Raw genomic sequence first — 24,852 nt, forward strand, 5'->3', positions numbered from 1 at the left:
AACACAGCTCAATTACTCCCAAAGACTTTAACATGGTGGAAAACTAACTTGAGACTGGAGATTGAGTCTGTAGAATAGCATCAAAGAAGCATCTTCCTACATGAATCTTTATCATTTCAACTAATGTACTTTCCTCTTGATTAAACCCAAAATTTTTTTTTTTTTTTTATCCGTGTATTAATAGCTTTGGATCCAGACTAGCCTTCCTTACAAAGTACCTGTGACTTAGCTGTTAGTACAGAAACGATAACATATTAGAACAGCCACATTAATATTAACCTGTGATTTAAATAACTGTAAGAGCTGCTGTTACTGAAAATGAATGAAGCCAAATAGGAGAAGTCAGTGGTATATGATGGTATAGCTCAGTCAGAGAACTATTCCCAAGCACAGGGAAAATAATTGGGAACAGGTACTTGGTCTGCACTCGTGTTCTCTAAGAAGCTTTGCATGAGCCAAGATCCTCAGAGAGCACTAGAGCAGGTAATCAGCTTCTTTCTGTGTGTCATCCGTACAGAATAAGTAGAGATATCAGGTTATGTTTTTGGAGAAAGCCAGTCAGACTAACACCAGTACATGCAGAAATCACTGGCTAATCATGCAGGGCACAAGTAAGGCTGCTAGCCAAGTCAGGAAGAGTGTTCCTTCTCTCCAGCAGAGGAAAGAGCGGCACGTCTGATTAATTATAAACCTGCGAATCGGCAAGCAACAGTTCCAGCCAGAAATTAGTATAGGCCAATGTACAGTGTTGCACTTGGTTTGCTTAGTATAAAAAAAGAAAAAAGAAAAAAAGAAAAAAGATTTAGCACCTTCAGTCAAAAACACATATGTCTTGCACATTTTCCCATAGCACTCTTTCTTTGTCTCTTGTTTCTTTTTAGTTTTCTCTCTCTCTCTCTCTCTCTCTCTCTCTCTCTCTCTCTCTCTCTCTCTCTCTCTCTCTCTCTCTCTTTCTCTCTCTCTCTCCTTTTTTTCTGAATCATTTTTACAGCACTTAGGATATGCCCACCCATAGGAAAGCATGAATAGATTCATGTTTTTTTGGCCCCCAAAATAGTAACATATATAATTATTAGTCACACCTACCAGTAGATGTGCTTTGTAATTTAAACATGCTACATTGCACATTTTAGAATAATGTAGAAGATGTTAAAAGCAGGGAATAATACAAGTAACCGGGTGTTTTAAACAAATCAAACTTGTTATACGCTCTATAAACAAAAGTTTGTGGACACCAGAATTTATGATTCATATATGCATTTGAACATCCCATTCCACATCCAGTCCCCATTTGCTGTTCTGGTATAAATCCCTCTGCTCTTTTGGGAGAGATTTGTGCTCATTCAGGGTTGAAATCAGAGCTCTGTATCAGGCCATTTAAGATCTTTCACTCCAACTCATGTAAAGCATATTTTCATGGAGCTAGATTTGTGCACAGGGGCATTGCCATGCTGGAACCGGTTTGGGTCTCCTAGTTCACAGGGAAATGTAATGCTGCAGCATCCAAAACCATCCTGCACAACTTTGTGGTAATGTGGGGAAAAAGAAAGAAGTCCCAGGTGTCCCAATACTTTTGTCTATATAGTGTACTTTGGATTCTTGGCACATTCTGGGCATTAATCTCTGTTAGCTTCATGAAGTAGTCACAAGGGATATTTTTCCAACAGCGTTAAAAGAATTTCCTTCAAGAATACTTACTGGCTACTTTTCAACTTCAGAATTGATAAGACTTAGTTTAGTCGTGTCTATCTCGGAATAAATTTATCCATCGATATCAACTTCACTGTTTCTCTTTAAATGTCCAGGCTGTTTAATCAAATAGTGTGAAAAGCATGTGTTCAGTAAGGTGTATAATTATTACATCATGCAATGTATTATATTTAGATTGAACATCTAAACATATTGCAGTGCATTTTATTTCCCTATGGGTTATTGGCAGCAGGACAGAAACAAACCCTGGCATATCACACCACCCTAATGTTGATCCATTTCCTATTATATCTCACCCTAAAGTGTTTATCCTTTATATACTACACTAATTTCACAATTGTTTATGAATTTAAGAATGTCATTTTGTTTTTGTTTATTTGTAATTATGTTCAATGTTGTGGAACATCTGCAAAAAAAAAAAGAAAAAAAATTAAAGTTAGTTCCATGCAATAACAAGTTTGTAACAGGAATAAACTTGCTCTTTTTCTATCTCTCCAGAAATTATTAAGACAAAAAGAATTGCATCATGTTACTGAGAAACCTGGGAGAAACTGTTGCAAAGTGCTGATGTTGGAGACTCTTTCCATGAGTGCTAAATATATCCATGATTATACACATTTTTAAACCTATTTATGCAGAGCACCTTCTGTGTCCTGTGTAAGGTATCGGATAACATGTTCGAACAAGCACTTTAATATAACCCTTGAAGTCAGAACTCCTGTTTTAGAAAACGACCTTCTGACCAATCAGAATTGAGAATTCACCAGCGCTGTGGTAAAAGAGGGAGTTTATGATCAGAAGGAAAAAAAAGGATGTTTAAGGTTGTGCAGCAAGCAAGTATATTGTATTATGTAGTTTCTGGAGCTTCAGTATACACTCATGACCCAAGTAAGCAGAAGTGCATAAGGGAGTGAGGGAGGGAGTGAGTCAGTAGATAAGTGAGAAAGTAAGTGAGTAAGGGAGCGTGGGAGGGGACGATGGAGGTACATGACGTGCTTCACGTCTTCAAAAGTGAATTTGAAAACAGCCTTTCTCTCATCCTCTCCTACCTTTTTCTACCTCTGATCCTCTTCCCATTCGTCCCGGCTCTGTGGCTGGCAGGCTGCAAAGGACTGGTGGTGCTCTCAGCTTGGTAAACATGCCACGCTTAAAGTAGAGTGCCGTAGGAGATCTAAGAGCTGGGAGGCTCTTTCCTCCAGACCTCTGGATGGTCAAAGCACACCTTCAGGTGTAGCCTTGAGGCCCACGAGCAGAAAACGGCAGAGAAGAGCTATGATAAAGACAGATTGAGGGATAGAAGGGGAGCCAGAGATGGCCTGAAAGAGCTGACGAAATGATGGCGGGATACATGAGTCAGACTTGAATCAAGCCAGGGGATATATTTTGGATGGGTTTTTTTAAGTTGTTTTGTGCAGTGTTGGTGGATTATGTGTTTGCCGGGAAAGAAATTTTGTAGTAAGGAAGTACTTATACCTGGTGTGAATGGGAATGAAAACAGTTGGGATGAGACATAATGTGAGAAGAATAAATGACATAGATATAGAAATTTGGGTAAGGGAAAAATTTGACTTAATTTACTACTAATCCCTAAACAGGCAAATAGATAGACATATACATTGTCATTTTGTTATAGGAAAATAATCAATTGTAACCTCATGATCACCCTGTTGTTAATATCAGCATGTCATGAAATGTTTTTTTTTGTTTTGTTTTCATTTATAACACAGCAGATTAACAATGATCATTTTCCTTTTATTAATGAATGGCACCAGTTACTTCCTGCTTTCACTTACTCTATAACAGCTAGAAACACTTGTTCATTCACTTGCCTGTCTATTTTTCCATTCCTAGAAGTTTAGAAGGCACAAAACAAAAACAGCTTGTCATTTTGTAATGGAACCCTAAAGCTTCTTTTCTCTTGAAGACTTGCATGCGGCGGAAAACTCCCATGCAACTCCCATAAATGTTAGTTTGTTTTTTTTGTTGTTGAACAATGTTTATAAGTTTATTAGACCTTTAGTCCAAGTGATACAATTATCTGTGAATGCACTGTTACTAAAAAATACATATTTTAATGTATTCATTTAAATGGCATGCTGAATTGTGGTCAAAACAGTTCTGTTATAGAAAATAATTTAACAGCAATTAGATTTGAGAATTCAACAGCAATTAGCTGCTTTTAAAACCTGTATTATGGGTACGCTTTTGAATAACAGACAACCCTGTCCAACTCACTGACTGGAGTAATCCTACTTTAACTACATGATGCTCAAATCTAAAATATTGCTGTATTATATGCAACGTCATGAACTTGATGAAGTCACAGAGCCTGCAGGGGGCAGTGTGCTTCTTGGCGCACTAGCATGGCAGGGCATAGAGGTGCCATGCTTTTGCGGGCATTGACAGTGGTGCTCAACTTGCCCTGGGGGGGGAGAGGACATCCTGCGGGGGCAGATGGATGCCGTGTGGTGTCTCAAACAGACAGGTGGGCTGCTGTCACCCTGGCCCAGTAAGCAGGCAGCCCCTTTCCCCCTAGGAGGTCACCTCCAATCACGCACACACTTATACACACACTCATACACAGGCTTACAAAAATGTACTGCTGACGTCTCATTAGTCTTCCACCCCAAATACAGACAAAACAAAAAAAAACACATCGTGACCCAGCTCCAATGTCCACTAATTCCTTATGCTGACTTGCATCTTACAACTTAAACACAGACACACCTACTTGTATGTTTAGAGTGTTAGACTGTATGCTAACAACCCAAAACTACCCCCTTCCCAAACCCACACCACCCCTAACAATCTAATGTTAGAATATATTCTATTGGTTTGTGAAATGACTCCAGTTGTGTTCATTATGTTGACATGTTTTTCAGAGTTTCACCTGAACATCTAAACATTTGGTTAGAGTATTGACAAGTGTGGATGTTTCTCACTATGCCAGAGCAGGTGCTTGTTCATTTACCATTCAGCTCTTAGTACAATTACAGCGAATGTTTAGTCACAGACTTTTATTTTTATTTTTATAAATTACGTAAAGGTAATATTTGAGTTTGACTGAGGTAAATATGTGTTTGAAGTAAATTTGGGTTTGCTCATATGGTCAGGTCAAGAAGCTTTAATTGTTATTTCAACCATTTATAGCTGACACAGTACACAGTGAAATGAGACAATGTTTCTCCAGGACCCTGGTGCTACATAAAACAGCACAGAGCTACATCACACAACATAAATCTACATAACAGAACACAGAGCTAAGGACTAAAGTAAGTTGTCCAAGCTACATAAAGTGCATTGTGTACAACATGGTGAAAACAGACAACACAAGACAATGTGGGACATATACACAAAACACAAAATAGTGCTGCCAGTAAACCTAATAATGTGTAACCCAAATAATGTGTTATACAGTAGAATGTCCAAAAGAGAAGTGTAAACAAGAGTGTAAATTTAAATATAAACACAAAAGCCTGAATGCTTCAGAACCTCTTTCCTGATGGCAGGAGGGTGGAGAGTGTGTGTGAGGGGTGTGTGGGGTCGTCCACAATGCAATTAGCTTTGCGGATGCAGCGTGTGGTGTAAATGTCCTTGAAAAAGGGGAAAGAGACCCCAACGATCTTCTCGGCTGTTCTAACTCTCCTCTGTAGGGTCTTGCGATCTGAGACAGTGCAGTTCCCAAACCAGTCAGTGATTCAGCTGCTTGGGATGCTCTTGAAGAACCCCATGTAGAACATGGTCGGGGGGCTTCTCAGCCTTCTCAGCCAGTAGAGATGCTGCTGGTCTTTCTTGGTGATGGAGCTGGTGTTGAGTGACCAGGTGAAGGAATTTGGTGCTCTTTTGACGAGCTCCACGGAGGATCCATCGATGGTCAGTGGAGAATGGCCGCGCTGTGCTCTCCTAAAGTTAACAACCATATCTTTCGTTTTGTCCAATTTTCAGAGACAGGTTGTTGGCTCTACACCAGCTCTTTATGTTGACTTGTTGTTCTTGCTGATGAGACCCACCACGGTCATGTCCAATCCTGATCCTGACTGCCTGAGGTCTCCCAGTCAGGAAGTCCAGGATCCAGTTGATGGAGGTGTATAGGCCCAGTATTCTCAGCTTCTCAGTCAGGTGCTAAAGAATATGATTGTGGAATTTGATTGTGTTCATTATAAAATTGTTAAAATATTAATATTAATATTAAAAGTTGTTACCCTGTTTACGTTCTGCATCTACATTTCCTGCGTGGCTACATTTCCTCAGTCGCTAGCAACACTGACTAGCAACAAAAAAAACAAAATGGGGAAAAAAGAATCTCCTTATTAAATCCACCCAGTTTATCAATCCCTGTGGTATTACTTAAGATGTTTATTATTATTACAAACATTATTATTACCTTTGGTATCCTGGGCAGTTTGCAAAACCGTTTTTTTCTGTTTTTTGTTTAGTCTAGTTTGGATTTTTTTTCCCCCCTATGATGTCTGCCAGAGTGCTTTTTAAAAAAAGTGATTTATGACAAATCAGTTTAAGGTCTAGAACATGCATTTATTTATCTATCTATCTATCTATCTATCTATCTATCTATCTATCTATCTATCTATCTATCTATCTATCTATCTATCTGTCTGTCTGTCTGTCTGTCTGTCTGTCTGTCTGTCTGTCTGTCTGTCTGTCTGTCTGTCTGTCTGTCTGTCTGTCTGTCTCTCTCACACTATATATATATATATATATATATATATATATATATATATATATATATATATATATATATATATATATATATAGTGATTTAAATGTAGCTCACAAATTGACTATTGGTTACAGTTCAACCATTCCAAAATCTGTCAGAAACATTATGCATTCTCATAATCTTCTCTGTTAGCTGGGCTCTGTGCCCTCGCTCTGCCTCATCTCCGCTCCAATACACAGCCAGACTTTCTTTAGATAGATATCCATAAAATAGATCTGTACATAAAGCCGGCCATGCTGCGTCCTAAAATAGATGTTCCATTGACTATTTCTGTGTGACATTGTGGCTCGATCTAAACCTGTATAAAGGCTAATTAAAACAGGAAAAGTTGCACCAATAAAAATAATTTTAAAAAAGGAACTGGCCTGTAATTATGAGCAGAGCGTGAAGACATCATAAGCAGGCGGAATCGTCCCGCTAACGAAGGGAATAAATCGATCACAACAAGACAAAGCCTCTGCTTTACGACCCTCTTCCGCGCCGACACACAAAGGCCCTCATAAAGGCAGAGAAGGGAAAGTTTAATGATAGTCTTAAAGTGTCGAGGCCACTACCTCATTTTTACTGCGCTTCCCCATGACAATGGGTGTGCTGAATTCTGTGCTCGGCTCCTCGCCCTCATTAGCTCCGTCTTTCCTCTTCTTTCTTTATCCTTTCCAATCTCTCTTTGTCTCGCTCCCTCACTCGCTGTCTCGCCTTTTCTCCCTCTAGAGTCAAGTGAGTGACAGGTTTCCCCCTTAAACTGTGCATTGTGCAATACACACACTCAGACAAGCGCACACGCGCACACACACGCGCATGGACTAAGAAGCAATAGAGTAGATCGTCATTTTCATCCAGATTGTCTGAGTGGCTGAAGGTGTGGGGAGCGCATGCCTAAATGTCAAATCAGGAAGTTTAATTCCACAGGCCATGATTTCATTCTAAATCACTTAATGGTTGTCATTACATTTTTGAGTTAGAGCTTTAGCCAAACACCAGATGTGAGCTGAGATGAGTCCTGTTCTGGACTCTAACTCAGACCAGTGTAGGACTCATCTAACAACCTAACCACACTCACATGCCCTTCTGTACCTCTCAACTCTCATACCTCTCTCTATTTACCCCACCTGCATTTTACACTAGGGAGCCTGTTAGGTTGCTGTGTTTCTTCTCTCACACTGCTCAACTTTACTTTTCTGCATCTGAGTGTTACATCTGGAAAAGTACCAGTACAACTTTTGAAAGTACGATTTTTTTAACTGCAGTAATTTCAAGATGTGCTTCAATGATGCAGCTGGACCTGAACACCTTGTTCTTTTTTCCTGTCAGCAAATTATTGATTATTGGTAATTGTTTTTTAATTCCACACACACACACACACACACACACACACACACACACACACACACACACACACACACACACACACACACACACACACAAAAACACACAAGGAACCAAATATGATAGGGTGTGTTGTACAACCATAAAGTATTTTTCTGCATCAGTACAACCTGTTTATTTATTTATTTTTAGCAGACCTGTTTACAATTTATACATATTTTCTGTAAAAAAAAAAAAAAAAAAAAAAGGTTTTCCGTTCACTTTATACGCAAACCAAATAAAATAAATAAATAAATATATACTGTATATAATATATATATGGAAAGTATTCACAGGGCTCTACTTTTTACACATTTTATTATGTTACAGCTTTATTCCAAAATTAATAATATTCATTTTTTTCCTCAAAATCTTATAAACAATCCCGCATAATGACAACGTGAATGAATTTTGTTCGAAATCTGTGAAAATTAATTACAAAATCTAAAAAAAAATCACAAGTACATAAGTATTCACAGCCTTTGCTCAATACTTTGTTGATGCACCTTTGGCACCAATGACTGCCTTAAGTCTTTTTGAGTATGAGGCTACAAGCTTGGCAGAACCTATTTTTGGGCAGTTTCTCCCATTCTCCTGTCCAGAATCTCTCAAGCTCGATCAAATGTAATCCAATTTGGAATAAGTCTGTAACTAAATGTGGAATAAATGAAGCGATGTGGATACTTTCCCGGATGCACCGTATATGCATTATGTAATCAGAATGTCATAAAAAAAAGTTAAAAATTTTAAATAAATACTTCATCATGCAGCTTGTTCTACTTGATAGATAGATGCAAGGTACAGCACATCTCAAAATTGACAGAATTACTAAAGCAAATGCTGGCTATGTCATATATTGATTTGGCCTAGTTGTTCACTGAGATAGATATGCGAGAAAGACAGAGAATGGAAAAGTTTTATGTATAAATCTATGTACCAGTTCCTCACCAGGGATAACATATTTGCTGTATATAAAATACGTTCTGCTGTTTCTCTTCGCATCTTGAGGAAGCTGCAGTACTGAAATAGACCGACTTATTCAAAATATGTTGGTTCAAATAGGAGGACAGTTTTGTCACTGGCCTAGACGTGAGGCACAGTAGGACTGAAGAACAGAGCGCACAGCAAGACGTTCTGTATTTCACACCCACTCAGATGGGACAGAGGCCTGGTACAGAAAAACACAAGCACAGAAATACACATATATACAGACAGTAAGGCATGTATATAGTATTGGTGGAACAAATGGCAAAAATCAGGCATCCAGAACACAGATCAGATCTCAGTCCGCTAGTTTTATGCCAGTATAAACTCTGGTTCCTTGTGTCATGTGACTTCACAGATGTGAACTTTTATAAAATATTTTTTTCTGGACCTAGAGGACTAAAAAGCTTTAAAAACAAGACAATTATACATATATTAAATTATTAACTGAAGTTTAGCTAACACATAAACACACACACTAGGTTCTGAAACGATTACTCAAGTAATTCGAATAAGAAAAAAAAGCACTGAGGCAAATTATGATGCTTCGTTTAGTCCATTTAAATACACACAGAGCACTGTGTTTCCCCACGGACCATTGTTACTGACACACCACCCGGTAAACTCTGGAGCGCTCTGGACAGGTAACACAGAAGACCCTGCAGAATGAAAAATGGAGGAACGGGGAGAAAACAGCGAGGGCAAAGGAGAAGATTCAGGCCAAAGAAAACAGCAGAAAGTTTCCGAAGTTTGGGATCGTTTCCAACTAAAACATAAAGAAAACACTGCACAGTGCGTTTAGCTTTTTTTTTTAAGTAATTTTAAATTGATTTTTATACTTTTATTTATATATTTTTTGTTTGCATTTTGATTTAATATGGTCATTAATTGAACTCAATAAGTTTAGTTTTCACTGATATTATTTTATGCAATTTTAGCAATAAACCTTTTTTATCTAAAAAGGAAACAAAAACAAATCTTCTTATCCGATTACTCGAAGAATTGATGAATAGAATACTCCATTACTAAAATAATCGATAGCTGTAGCCCTCACACACACACACACACATACAAACACACACACAAACACAGATCTATAGTGGAGCCAGGGTCTCCTTTATACGTGTTGTCCCTGACTTTGTGGTGTGAATGGTACACGTTGCAGTGTTTCCCCAAGCACATAACACTACTTTTCTCTCCTTTGGCGTCTCTAGCCTGCCTCAGCAGATCACACTACAAACACGTTACAGAAACAGAAATGGCCCCAGTCAGAAAACTGCTCTGTCTGGTCCCTGTGGGTCTCCGAGGGCACTCAGCTTTCTTTCACTCTCCTTCCCTCTCCTTGTGTGCAATCATGTGTCTGTGTGCTAGTTTACACCATGCTCAGTGTTTGTGTGTGTGTGTGTGTGTGTGTGTGTGTGTGTGTGTGTGTGTGTGTGTGTGTGTGTGTGTGTGTGTGTGTGTGTGTGTGTGTGTGTGAGAGAGAGAGAGAGAGAGACAGAGATTGAGAGAGAGAGAAGTGTGAGAGAAGTGTGAGACAGTGGTGGAGAAGCAGTGCTCCCAGGGCACCAATTAGCTCCATGTTGCTCCTATGGGGTTGCTGGGAATGGGGCTGTGATTGGCGGGTGAAAGGTGTAAAATACTCTTTGATTCGCTTTACTACACAGAGAGAGAGAGTGAGAGAGAGAGCAATAGAAGGAGAGAGAGACTCACAATTCGAGGGCAGTTCCATTATTTGATCCTAAACCTGGAACACCAACCAGTTTCTCTTTTCTGCTCTTTCAGTCGCTTTTTTCTCTCTTTATCATCTTCTCAAGGTGGCTAGATCTTTACTTAACCAACAACATTTTGTACAGAGAAAGAAAAATCTGATTTGCATTTAAGAAAAACAAGTGGTGGTGGTGATGAAGAAGAAATTGGGCAAAAAAAAAAATTCATTTTAAAGTGAAAACAAATGGTGTGAACTGGACGATCGTCAAGAAGCAAAAACCCTTTGGGTTGTGAAAGACCATTAATAATATGTGTAGTATTCTTTTCTAGCTAGAAATGTGACAAACACACACAACTTTCATCTTAAATAACTATATTAGTTTAAGTTCACTAATATAAGAAATATGCAGGGACTCAGGGAAAATAATCCTTTGAGTTTTGAATAAAGGCTCCATTCCCAAATAAAATTACTTTTAAAAAGTTGGTTATTATCATCATCATCATCATTAATAATTTGGTTTCCATGATCAGTAACTATGTGTCAGTCTATCAGAGAATCCTGTTGATTGCTAGCACACTTCTGCATTCCCTTCTTCTGGTTTTGTTCGGGTCAAGTTTCTTCACGTCTTCACGTGTCTCTTCCTCCACATCTGTCTACACTTCCTGGTTTAATTCAAGCGTGTACAGTGCAGTGTGTGTGTGTGTGTGTGTGTGTGTGTGTGTGTGTGTGTGTGTGTTTGTGTGTATGTGTGAGTCAGATAGACAAGCACAAAGATGTGTTTTAACAGCGTGGGAATAAAATAAGCCCCACCCCTCAGACAAACACACACCCACTTTTTTAAGACTTAATCAAAATATTGTATAATACAGCATTGGTGTTCCATTTGCTAGAGTCTGGCTTGAAAGTAGGTTTGGTTGTTTTTCTCTCGCAGCAGTCCTCTCACGTGTCTCTTTTCTTCTCCTCTCTTATTTCCTTTCTCTCGTGTCTGTCTGCCTGATCTCCCTGAGCTTGCAGAATTACATTGTAGATGAATCATAAGGTAGTCGATAGCTGGCCATGTGGCTGTGTGCAGAGGAGGATCGATGTCTGGGTCGTGGCTGGAGGAGATGGGGTGGAGGGTTGGAAGTGTGGAGCGCACCTGACAGTTGTGGATGAGCCAGCGAAGGCCATGCCCAGGTGATCCATAAAGCCCACGCAGGCACCTGCTGTAATGGGAGTCCTGGTCACTTCACCCCTCTCGTAGTCTCGGGCTGGTTTGTGTTTTTACACACATTACGGCCTGTAAAAGAAAAGCATTCAGGCCACTCGCTGTTTTACCACCGACTGGAAGCTGTCATAGAGGGGGGAGCCAGACGCCGCTTGCATAAGCCAGGCTTGTAATCTGGTTTAAGGGAATGATGGGATCTTTTTACTGGCACCTCTCGAGCTGCTCTCTCGCTGTTCGACAACAGTAAATGTCAGCGTTCCGTCTCTGCCTTTGTTTTCTTGCCTTCCTCTAACTCTCTTATTCTCTTATTAAACCAAGCTCTGAGAAAAAACACTCTCTGCAGGTTAATAGGCTCCTGTCTTACTATTTTCCATTCCTTTGCTCGCGCTCGCCAGGGAGGCGAAATCATTCAGTTACATGTTGCGAGTCAGAAAAAAAAAAATGGAAAGAAATAAAAGAAATAGCCAAACAAAAACAATTTCTCGTTAGCAGCAACGATAAACGTCGGCGCATTCTCGACATCGAATCACGTCTCTCTTGAGGTAGCGTCAGTGATGCACACATGCCGGGCGTGTGAATTAGAAATTCGTCAAAGAGCCAGCCGGTAGAAGAAGTACTACATTACGTAACTGCACTGAAACTTGAATACACAGGCTATTAGGCACTTATTGAGAATGGGGGTCGGATGATTTTAGTGTAATCTAATTCGAATCATGAAAATGTCAACGCAAACGAACGAAAAATCTAACCTGTTTTAGTTCTTTGATGTTTTTTCGAGAGCCGGCCCAGTTGTTTGTTATTTATTCATATTTTTCCTCATTTAATTGCTTAAGCGAGGGTTGCTTTCGCGAGGAAATGCTCTCGTGGGTTCCAAGATTTGAGAGCTACACGAAATTAGGCAGGAAGCAATTCCCTTATCCCTGGGTTTTATTTTTTTATTTTATTTTTTTATTGTGAGTACAAAGTATCCTCTTCGCCATAATAAGCAACCGCTGCAGGAAATCAGACGGCAAACACAGAAGGCGCAGCACGCGAACGGCGGAGCAAAGCGGACGCGATCGAGCTCATTCACAATAATCCCAGCAGCAATTTGGAGCCCGGCAGCTAGAGGAGTACACTATGTCATTGCTCGTTAAAATTAGAAGGAAAAAAATTACAGGAAGGAGACGTGCGACGCATTTTTAAAGACGTGAAGGGGGAAATGCAAACATGTGATTAGCGTGGAGGTTCGCGTGCTGAGTCTGGTGTCGACATTAGCTCAGAAAACATGGTTTGCCTGTCCTACCCACACACACACACACACACACACACACACACACACACACACACACACACCCACACACACACACACACACACACACACATATACGTGCAAACATTGCTTTCATGTTGCCAGCTGTTAGAGATTTCTTGGAGGCATCGAAAGAATCGAATTTAACTCCCACTGGGAGGTCGTAGATTGGGTGACAGAGGCAAGATTGGAGAATGAGGCTGGTCCAACACTTCGACACTCACCACACACACACACATACACACACACAGGGGAAAAAACCCACACCTTTGACAAACACACCAAGGCCGACCTATTCACTGATTTATTCATACACGCTTGCCTGCTCTTCAAAAGCTTTAATTAAAGTCGGCTACAGCAGTGTTACTCCTCTTCACAGACCGAGTGGAGATGTTCAGGACCATAAACTGCTGCTAGAAGCTCAATGAAAATGGACTAGGCCAAGCCTGGACACACAAGCAAGCTAATCTAGATTTAAAACACGACGCTTGTATCACTGATGTCACAGCACCGCTCTCTCGAGTCCGTCCATTATTCTTTCTCTCTGTCTTACTCTCCTCTCTCTCTCTCATTCTCTCTTTCTGTCTCGGTGTGTTCCGAGGTGAGCACCGAGCACAGGATGCCTATCAGCTGTCTCATCGCTGGCACTTGTCAGGCAAAGCAGGCTGGCACAGCTGCGATAAGGCGGGCACAGCCCCCTCCTGGCCCCCTCATCCCTCCATCCTGGGTCTAAGAGCAGCAGGCTGCACGTGTATCAGCATTATTTATATTCTTTTTCAATTGTCTCTCCTTTTTTTTCCCTCCCCCGTTCGAGATAACTGAACGGGGAACATCTGTTTTGTGCTGGAAGGGCGTCAGTTCTCAGGCAATCACTTCAAAGAGAGCTAGAGGGACAGAGAGAGAGAGATAGAGAGAAGCTCACTAGTCGGAAAGGTCAGCAGCCTGCAATGTCTCATACTGCCCCCTGCATCCTGCACTTTGTGTGCATCCCGTGTCGCGTTAATATTGTCATGAACACTGTCCTACAGTATGGTTTGAGCTACTATGATCGACATGTATGTACCTTTTTAATATTGATAACATTCTATAAGAGAATAATGTGATTTACCTCAGAATCTCTGAGACGATAAAGTGAGCTAATGGTCAAACCTAAACATAGCTACGCTTTTTGGACAAAAGTATTGGGACACCTGATTTTTCCAGCCATATGTGGTTCTTTACCAAACTGTTAGCACCAAGTTGGAGGCACACAACTGTAAAGGATTCCTAAGATACAATAGCAGTATTTTTCACTTTACTTGAACCAGGAGATCCAAACCTGTTCCAGCATGACCATGCCCCTGTGTACAAAGCCAGCTCCATGAGGACATGATTGGATTGGAAGCTCTTGAGTGGCTTTCCATAGAGCTCTGACTTCAACTCTACTGAACACTATTGAGATTAATTGGAACTCTGACTGCACCCTCCTCACCCCACCTAAATCACTACCTGACCTTCCTGATACCTTTGCAGCTGAATGAGCACAAATCTCCACAAGCACACTCCAAAATCTAGTGAACATCCTCCCTGAAGAGTGGAGGATATTATTACAGCAAATGGGGATTAAATGTGGAATGGGATGTTCGGGATGTCCACAAACTCGTCCATATCGTGTATCATTCTTATTATTGTTTATGTTTGAGATCATTTGCTTCTCCTATTAAAACACCACTGAAACTGCTCCAGCAGTATTCCTGTGACGAGAAAATACAGCACCGTAGTCACTAAATACCTCGGATATTTTAGCCTAAACATATTTAATGTGTTTCCCTTGTTGTTGTGCATTTATAGTATATAATTCTCAGCAGACAGACCCACACAGGACTTATTACACATATTTAAAGCACTATTCAGACCTTTACTACTGAGGTAATTGTTTTATTTTATTTATTGATTTTTTTTGGATGACCCTGACCATTCAACATATGGAAATAACATGCACACAGTTTACGACACTGAGCTTGGCAGTTTTTATATTACAATTTTTTTTTGTTACTGAAGAAGTAAAAGTCTCAGGGAAGGAGTTTGCAATTAGAGGAGTGTTCCTAGACCATCGCCTTTAAGACTCGATGAAGCAGATTGCATTTTTATGGGTAAAATCGTTGCAGTATGGTGTAGCATAAACACGAGGGGCAGACTTATACTTAAACAATAAAAAGAAGGAAGTGAAACGTAAAAGAAGTGGAACATACATAGAACATACAGTAAAGCTGCCCCTAAAAAAAAAAGGAAATAATTCAGGCTTGAAGCTTGCTCGTCTTTAGACTTGTAGCTTTCCTTCACTTCTGTCTCTGCAGTTCCCAGACAGATTATATCAATTATTATCTGCAAAATGTTTATTTTAGTTTATTTTTTTTTCTCGACAATTAACTAGAAGTGTCACCACTGAGATCTCCACCAGTTACACACAAAACTGTTTACCTACACCACCAGAAAACATCAAGCTAATAGTCTGAGTGAAAAATGGCACAGCTGCAGAAATGTGTGTAATTGAAACATTTATCTGTTTAAAATGCTGCATAATAAATGCTGGGCTATAGCTCTGTGTGTGTGTGTGTGTGTGTGTGTGTGTGTGTGTGTGTGTGTGTGTGTGTGTGTGTGTGTGTGTGTGTGTGTGTGTGTGTGTGTGTGTATTTGCATTGCTGAAAACATGACTTTTTTTAGTGAAATATAGTGCAATTCTAAAAATCTGTTCGGAACAGGTCATGTGATTGTTAATGGAGTATCTCCAGGATTTGACCGTGTACAAAAGCAGCAGTTAGAATAATCCCGTCTGAAGTCAAGTCATGTCAAGTCAAGTCAAGTCAAGTCGTCAAGTGGGCTTTATTGTGAGTTCAACCATATATAGTACATGTGCACTGTTGAATCAAAGAACGTTCCTCCAGGATAACGATGCTACATGAATAACACTACAGAATGCAAAACTAAGCAGAACCTGGTGTAGAATTTTTTATTTATATTGTTTCTAAAAAAAATTTCCACTTGAAAGACTCTTGCCTTCTTTCCTATCTCCTCAAGCCAAAATCAAATCAATGAAGCAGAATAAAATAAAGATGATATCATGGAATAAGAATCTATACTAATACGTTCTTGAGTTTCTAGTAAAGTCTACATAAAATGTTGAAGCCATGTGACCTATTAATAATAAAACCTAATCAGCACTACAAAAATGTTTTGAGACTTGCTCTGTTTACAAGAATGTACTTTATTTATCTGCGTATGTTAACACACAATCACCTTCAAAATAGTCCCCTTGCACAGCAACACAGCGCTCCCAGCGCTTCTGCCACTTCTGGAATGTGTCCTGGAATTGTTCTTTTTTAAAGCATGCCAAGCACCTTCTGCGATTCACTCTGGATCTGCTTAATGGTGTCAAAACAGCGACCCTTGTGTTGGATCTTCATCTTCAGGGTGGGGGAAGTCCGCAGGAGCCAGGTAGGAAGGGTGTGGAAGTGAGATCTTCTCCGATGATCATCGTGCACAAAAAAGCTGAATGGTTTCAACATTTTTAAGGGTTGAGCTCGTTGAAGGTCCTCCTGAACTCTTCCAGTGTTTTTCTGCTCTTGAAGCACGCACCACTCAAAACACAGTGAACGACTCATACTCATTGCAGCATATGTCAAACGTATGTCATGTCAAACGTCTCATGTTGAATTTCACGTTGCTTTGCTTGCTGTCCATGATGAAATCGCAGATGTAGTAATGCATGTGGTCAGGATAGCACCAGTTAGCATCATTAGTCTCGAAACTTTGATACCACCTATGTAGTACACATGGAAGTGTTAATGCGATCCTATACATTAGGACAACACTCCTATCCCTGAGAGATCAATCATGCCATACTGTAGATGTTTTCCGGAAATGGTGCTTACAGACACACGTATGTAAGGAAATCTTATCCATGTCTAAATAGCACTTTAGGTCATACTTTTTCAAGTTGTAAATACACATGTGCACTCAAAGTGCATTATCAATTCCTTAGTACACGCATTGAATCCAGCTGTTAAGGCTGCTTGCATTTGTGTAGTAGTGTTGAGGCAGATTAGGATCAGTGTCAGGTTTGGGGCAATGACTGTAGTGTCAACCTTTTTTTTTTTTTTTTTTTTCGTTCCTGATGAGCTGTCTGCTGACTTCCTGCTCTTAAGCACATGATCCGGGGGGTGATCACATGATGCCAGAGTTAAATGGCACTGGGCCGAATGTATAGTGCAATTACAGTATATTACATGGAAAGAAAACTGCCTACCACACATCGGCACATGTGTGTGTGTGTGTGTATGTGAGTGCACTGGTGGAGAGTGTGAGCAAGCACAGATGAGCTCTGCATGTGCAGTACGTGACAGGAACTAGTAACGGCTGTGCACAGCCAAAAGATCTTAATGATGTGTCGTTTAAACTCAGGCTGTCGCTGTGCAGCAGGGGGAAATGCTATAGCGTGATATGTAGCTTTGAAGAATAAGTGAGCTGTTTGTGTGTCAAAGCAGCCGATCGAGTCGGGAAGAATCCGTGCTTGGCTGGTTGTGTTTATGTGTTCATATAAGTGTGCATATATATTTGCGCAAATATATGTGCGCACATATATATATATATATATATATATATATATATATATATATATATATATATATATATATATATATATATATATATATATATATATATGTGTGTATGTGTATGTGTTTGTGTCTAAAAACGTGGCAGCTAACAGAAAGGATGCGTAATTGATAAAAAGCGTGCACTCTTCTTTTTCTCTCTCTCTCTCTCTCTCTCTCTCTCTCTCTCTCTCTCTCTCTCTCTCTCTCTCTCTCTTGCTGCCACCAGTTTAAAACTGCAAAAGCCTTTCCTGCTCTCTTCTTCTGTCTCCTGACTCGCTTACTATCCATCTCTCTCTCTCTCTCTCTCTCTCTCTCTCTCTCTCTCTCTCTCTCTCTCTCCCCCCTCAGTTTCCTCCCAGCCAGGCACAGTAGCAGAGAAAAACAGCAAGTGTGGCATTAATCATCTGGCTTTGTAGAGAAGCTACAAAGCTACACTTAGCCAAACACATTCCTCTTTAAAAATCTAGTGCATGTGATGTGCACACCAAGAACATGGGCATACACACGCACTCACATCTCACACTCATTTGCTTGACAAAAATATCATATCACAATATTTAAAGATTTTATTAGGATGCATGGCAGTCAACACAGTATGTAGGATGTACCAAAAAAAAAAGCATTCAACATTCTAAACAAACGTAATGAATAAGTTTTATAAGTATATTTATAAGTATAAAAAAAACCTACAGTTAGGCAAAACATCTTACCATCAATTAGCATCAGATGTTTCCAATTTCGATAAGAGTTTTGTGCATTATCAAATACATTATCAATTCCTCAGTACACGTAATCAGGCTTGAGGCAGATCGGAATCAATATCAGGTAGTGTGTAGTGACTGTAGTGTCAACAATATCTTTGTTTCTTCCTGATGAGCTTCTGATGAATTCCTGTTCATATGCACATGATTCGGGATGTGATCATTATCAGTGTCACTAATTAAATGAAACTTAATAACGCAACGCACACAGTGTTTCAGAAAAATGCATTGTGACAATTTATCACACTTTCATTATTGTATAAAATGCACTGATGATAATCGCTCTGATATCTGAAAATGCTCTGGACTCATTTTGTGATTAATAGCGAAAGTATCAAGGGGAAGAACTGTGGCATCTTGCTAGAATAAAAAGTGACCTGATAAAACATCTTAAGCATAAAACCCAGCGAGAGGAGTTCATTAGTAGTAGCGCACAGCAGCAGCCAGCGCTGTAGCGGACTCTGGCTAGGGGGGGAATGACATGTCTATCGGCAAAACCAGGTGAGCGAAAATAACAGGTCTTACCCAGCATGTTGTTCTTGGCAATGAAGACAATAAAATGAACTTTATAAGCCGTGTTGAACTGCCTTTCCGAATCCCTCTAGTGCAAACCCTGCTCTCAAATACAACCCACCTTGATCCAAGTCAACTGTTACAGCTTACCAATGCACTTCATTTCAAATCAATTAGCTAACACTAAGAAAGAGTGAGCATAGTAGCTTAAATACATGAACAGGCCAGGGAGTGTTTTTTTATTTCGACCCCCTGATCAGTATCAAGACTAGTAATGACAAATACAAAAAAAGCACATGCAAATGTAGAATGTTAGGGCTCTATATAAATAGCATAAATAGCATCGGCACATCCCTAAATGGAATAATCCTCAATATATCCTAGTTAAGGCAAATAAATAGTATAAGGGTACCATTTGTATTATTTTATCCTGCCATTTAAAAATGCTCACCTCTCGATGGAAAACATCTCTGTACATCTCATAATATGAGCCATTATGATCCATCTCTAATGTAAGTGTTTAAATCAGAGCCACTGGTTGTCATGGCTGCTTTACAGTGGCTTCTTTCTCAATAATATGATGGCGTGGCCTCGTTCCTCATCTTCCCGTTTCCTCTGAAATGAATGAACTGAAGGAGTGAATGCAGTTGCCTTTGCCTTCAGTGAATAAAAGATTTCTCAGCTCCTAGATGAGCTTCGGTACAGAATGAAGGCAAAAGCTGATTGTCATCAATCTATGTATATATATATATATATATATATATATATATATATATATATATATATATATATATATATATATATATATATATATATATATATATTAGGCATCATTCAATTTCCATATTAATCCGTCACATTTGTGCCTCAGGGATTGCAGTGCTTCTGTCATGGCTTTCTGATAACAGCACAGTTAATATTTCACCCCGTGTATAAATACCCATCCTCCTGATAAGTTTAATTGAATCGCTTCTGTACACAGACATGGAAAATGAGAATGAGAATGAGCCCTGCAGGCAGACCCCAGGTACCAACCACCTTCGGTTAAACACTGACATGCCCAGAAGCTCTTCAGCTCAAAGCTGTGTGCTGACATGCAAGATTGTGCTGACCTTTAACACAGGAACTTTGCTTCAGTCCCAGTTGTATTAGATGACTAATTCGTTTGATTTTTTTACTTCACTTATCTTGTCTCTTTTTTATTTTCTAATGGATAGACCTACTCTAAAACAGTCTTTAAGTTGTGAAGGTCAGTGCAATCTAATAACCACGCAGTGTGGTGTGTGGTTGTGGGCTGGATGAAGTGAATGACTGAATGAATAAGGAGCAGAAATGAGCAATTGGTGTGACCAAAGTGGGAGGATGAAAATCAGACCAGGGAGATGGCGAGGCTGAGCGAAAGACCAGAAGGATGGAAGTCACATCAGCATGAGACATTATACCTCCTCATCATCAGAGATCCTCTACCCTGCCCTCTGAATAGCTCCTGATTGCTTACTTATTTCCTAGACTATATAAGACCTATACACGTATCATGTTCCAAAGTCATGCCAGACTTACATATTGCATCTGAGTAGAGTCTGAGCCTTGTATACTGATAGTCTTATGTTTCAGTGTTGACATGCTACTTGGCTATTCTTTAGGTTCTTTGTATTGTTTGCTGCTGTGCACTGTCTATTTGTTTTGTTAACAACAACTTTGGACTATGTTTGGTGTTGTCAATAATCCTCTTGCACATGGATACTCAACAATACTTAAAGTTCCCATGACACATGATGAAGAAATGGATGTTAAGGTTAAATAAAATGTTGGTAGTCAGATTCTAGTAGGTTGGGCGTAGATGTTGATGCTGCATTAAATATAGACCTTGCTAAGAGAATGATCTTGCTACTTGGCAAGATGGAGATAATGGGAGTGCATTGAATAGAAATGCTTCTTGTGTGTGGGATGAAGTTATTGCTAGTTTTTTGGGAGGTGGGGGGTTGCTAGTCAGTGGATGGAGGCCATGCTAGTTGTAGATCTTGCTGGGACACTGGTTTAAGATCTTGCTCTGGATGGAGATACTGCTAGTGTGAGGGATGGAGCTCTTGCTAGTGGGGGTTGAGGTGGGGGTTGCTAGTGGGTGGATGAAGACCTTGCTAGTGGGAGATCTTGCTATTGGGAAATATTGCTAGTATACTGGATGGAGATCCTGCTAGAGGATCAAAGTAAAATTTAGCTTGTGGTGCACAATCGATATTTCACTAGTGGTTCTTAATAGAGATCTTGTTGGGAATTCTAGCTAGTGGATTGAATCTTGTGGGTTGCAGTTGAGATCTTGTGTGTGCAGTGGGAGGAGATCTTAACACTGGGTCACAGTGGAGTTTTTTCTTGAGGTTTACAATGGATATTTCACTAGAGGGTCACAGTGAAGATCTTTCTAGTGGTAGTTCTTGCTAGGGGGTTGCAGTGGAGATCCTGTGGCTCCCACTGGAGACCTTCCTAGTAGGCGTCCAATAAGGAAGAAGAAAAGGATATTGGTGCCTGGCACACAGTCATAGTGAAAAAGAGAGAAAGAGAGCATGGAGGATGGCAGAGTTTGAGTGGCATCTCTAATTAAAAGGCGCTACAGAGTTGGGCTAGTGGGAGTCCTTCTTCCATTCTATATCAGCCCCAGACACTCGTCCCCAGAAATGATTGATGAGCAATCGCAAAAATAAACCAGCGACTGGGCCCCTTGAGCTGCAATAGAAATTTATGCATGCAGCATAATGGATAATACTGAGTGAGGAAAATGAGAAGATAAACACGAAGACAGTGCCAGCCACACAATGTTTAGGCATGGTTTGATTGCTGCCAGTGTACCTTGAGGCCATGCTGGGCCTGGCTAACAGGCAGCTCACAGCAGCTGGCCAGCTACAGGACTGGGCCAACAGCACTTCCACTTCAACACCTAGGGGAGCCAATGACTGTGCAACCATGCCATTTCCTCTCGGGACTGTTCCAGATCCTGCCAGCTAAAGCACTATTGTATGTGTGTGTGCGTGCGTGCATGTGTGTGAAAAGATGGATAGATACTTTATTGATCCCACAAGGGAAATTGCATTGTTATAGCAGCCAGGCAAAATATAGAATATGGGGAATGTCTGTGTCCAAGCATGTCTCGGTTTGTCTTTTTCCCCCTTTGCTTTATGCATAAATGCTGTATAAATGTATGGATTTTGTCAGACATATGGTATAAGTGCCTCATGCTGTCTTCGCTTTATGTAATTATTAGCTAGTGCTTAAACTGAGAGTCTCCTAATGTGAAGCTAGACAGGCTTCAGCACTACTATCAGCCACCAAGCGATGGCCAGTACAGTTCTAATGAATTATGAATGAAATGTTGAGGGATATCTCTTTTTTTTTTACCCTCAGGGGACATTCTCCACCACTCATCTGAGAGTGTGAAGCACCATAGAGGCGGCAGGCTCTCTGCTTGCATGCTCCAGTCTATATGAGATTTACACCAAACAGAAAGGCCACTTTTAGTGCTTTTCTCTTACTAGAGTGTTGCAAATTTATGCTGAAGGTTGCTTTGTTCTCTGTCAAACTGTGCATACCAATGCAAAAATGCCATAAAGGGGCTGTGTCATCTTAGTCACTGATGCATTACTGACTCTATTAGCCCCTGTGTACTTCTCTGAAATGAGGCTTATAGTATTGGTTTGGACTAAAATAAAAATCTTGTTTTTTCTCCTTTTTCTTCCCAACCCCTCCCCCTCTCCCCTTCTCTCGTCCCTGTCTCAATGGGATCTAGGCCACAGAATGGGTCGATGATACTCTACAACCGTAAAAAGGTGAAGTACAGGAAGGACGGCTACTGCTGGAAGAAGAGGAAAGATGGCAAGACCACGCGAGAAGATCACATGAAGCTTAAAGTGCAGGGCGTCGAGGTAAGGGATCACTGGGGCACTTTCAAACCTCAAATTGCGCATTACTATATGTTGAATTTTCTCCGTCCTTTCCCGTACCCCAACAAGCACATCCGACCCATACCCCTCAATAGATGCATGAGTTCCTCGGTTTGATAAAAAACATTTCACGTGACACGCATATACACACACACTCAGCCCAAAATCCCAACCCTGCCATAGCATACCGAAGGTAAAAAAAAATACACCTCAGTAGCACAATTTTAGTTTTCCCTTGGTAGCAAACAAAATGGAAGCAATTGTTTGTACCTTATTAAGCTCTGGATGTTACCTTTGCTCCAGAGAGGCAGCATTAATCTTCCCCCATGCTGAGAGCCACTGCCACCACAGGTAGACTGCAGGCCCCGCTACTGCTCCGGCGTGCCCCAGCACGGCCCCGCTGTGTGTGTGCCACTTGTGATTTATCTCTGCACCTTTGCTCACCCTCTCTTACAAACACACACATACACACACAAATTACGCTGTGCAGACCTGCACCAACAATAGGCAGCCTTTCCGAGCCAATGCCAAGCTTGTTTGTTTCAGACGAATGTTAAGCATTGTTTATGAAGATTGCAGGCAGATGGTAGCAGGACAGTGTTTCTTTAGGGAGCGGAACTTCTTGATGCAATCATACTGTGTGATGTGGCAGAGACGGAAGATGGCACACACAAACGATTGCTAGGCCACTCGGAGAGTACAATATGTGTAAATCTTTTAATATGCTTAGATGAAACTACAATAACATTAACTCTAATTTACATTGGCATTTTTAATGCTGACTTATGCAATGCAGTTCTAACAAAAACATATATATATTTAATGCAAAATGTATATATAGTTATAACAAAATTATAACAGTTTTTTAAACTACTCTCTCTCTCTCTCTCTCTCTCTCTCTCTCTCTCTCTCTCTCTCTCTCTCTCTCATATATACATATAAATGTATGTATGTATGTATGTATGTATGTATTAGGGAAGTGCATCTCCATAGCTGAGGCTGATGCGATTCTCATTGTGCATAGCCAACAATATGATATGTTAAAGATACATATGAAGCAGCTACCAATGAAATGCCCCGTAACGATGCCATGCGATCGATTTTGATTTTATTTAACAAAGTGCAATGCAATATGATGCAATGGATAAATATGATGCTATGCAATTCAATAAGGCAGACATTTTTTTTTTTGGTTCAGACAGACAAGAAATCATAAATTTACTTCTGACTTCGAAATGCATCATTAAAGTACCTTCTGACTTCTAACACATCATAAAAGTGCCTTCTGACTTCTAACGCATGGCCTTTCACAAACAGGCATTTGAAGTGCAAAAAAAAAAAAAAAAAAGATTGAATAAAACCAGAAGTTCTTTTCCCGTTCTGTCTCAAGGAAGATGCAGCTCTACCTCTGCCATGTTAATCTCTATTGTATGTGACTCTTAGGACACGCCTCGGTCTTCATAGTGTTGTAACACGTCATATTCACCTAGCAGCAGTGGACATCAGTCTTCATATAAAATATTGGTCACAAATTATTGGTCACTTTCTAAATAATAAAAGTATAGTGCATTTACTAATAATTATATATAAACAAATGGATTTCTACCAATTACAATAAAATCGATGCATCACATCATTAACTTTTATGCCCACGCACCTTTGATTTGCTCGAAGATTTGACGATACAAATAAAAGTGACTTTTAGCTACAAATGTTACTATTTAGTTAGTATTATGTTAGTTTTTGTTAGTGTTGAGTTTATGCTGTTGGATGAGCCATTAAACGATCTGGGTTGGATCTTAAAAACAGAAATCCACAAGGCAGTTTAGGTATGCAGACATCATCTTTTTTTCTGGTTGACAGTTTTTTTCCTGTAGAACAAAAAACATCCTTGCAAACCCCTGCACAAATATTTTCAGTAAGCTCAGAGGTAGAGCCCATGGCTTCTAATGCAATCTGTTCATAGCAGTGATGCTAGAAAGTATTCATAACATAATGAGGGTTAT

The 24,852-nt window shown here is 40.1% G+C and overlaps 1 protein-coding gene and 1 long non-coding RNA gene across 19 annotated transcripts in view; one reads left to right on the plus strand and one right to left on the minus strand.

Annotated features, from left to right (window-relative positions):
• camta1a (calmodulin binding transcription activator 1a) overlaps window positions 1-24,852 on the plus strand; it is a 422,828-nt gene that overhangs the window by 224,024 nt on the left and 173,952 nt on the right. For all 18 annotated transcript variants that reach the window (XM_083569715.1, XM_083569716.1, XM_083569723.1 and 15 more), the window contains one exon: window positions 22,693-22,828. In XM_083569715.1, coding sequence (XP_083425841.1) covers window positions 22,693-22,828 — 136 coding nt within the window. The remainder of the gene's footprint in view (window positions 1-22,692; window positions 22,829-24,852) is intronic.
• Window positions 8,205-23,230, minus strand: LOC310741752. Its single transcript, XR_014538057.1, has 3 exons — window positions 23,139-23,230; window positions 11,647-11,787; window positions 8,205-9,456 (listed from the first exon to the last, which is right to left on the minus strand). It is a non-coding gene; the product is annotated as an uncharacterized lncRNA (long non-coding RNA).

This window comes from Silurus aristotelis (assembly GCF_946808225.1).
Source record: "Silurus aristotelis genome assembly, chromosome: 19".
Taxonomy (NCBI): domain Eukaryota; kingdom Metazoa; phylum Chordata; class Actinopteri; order Siluriformes; family Siluridae; genus Silurus; species Silurus aristotelis.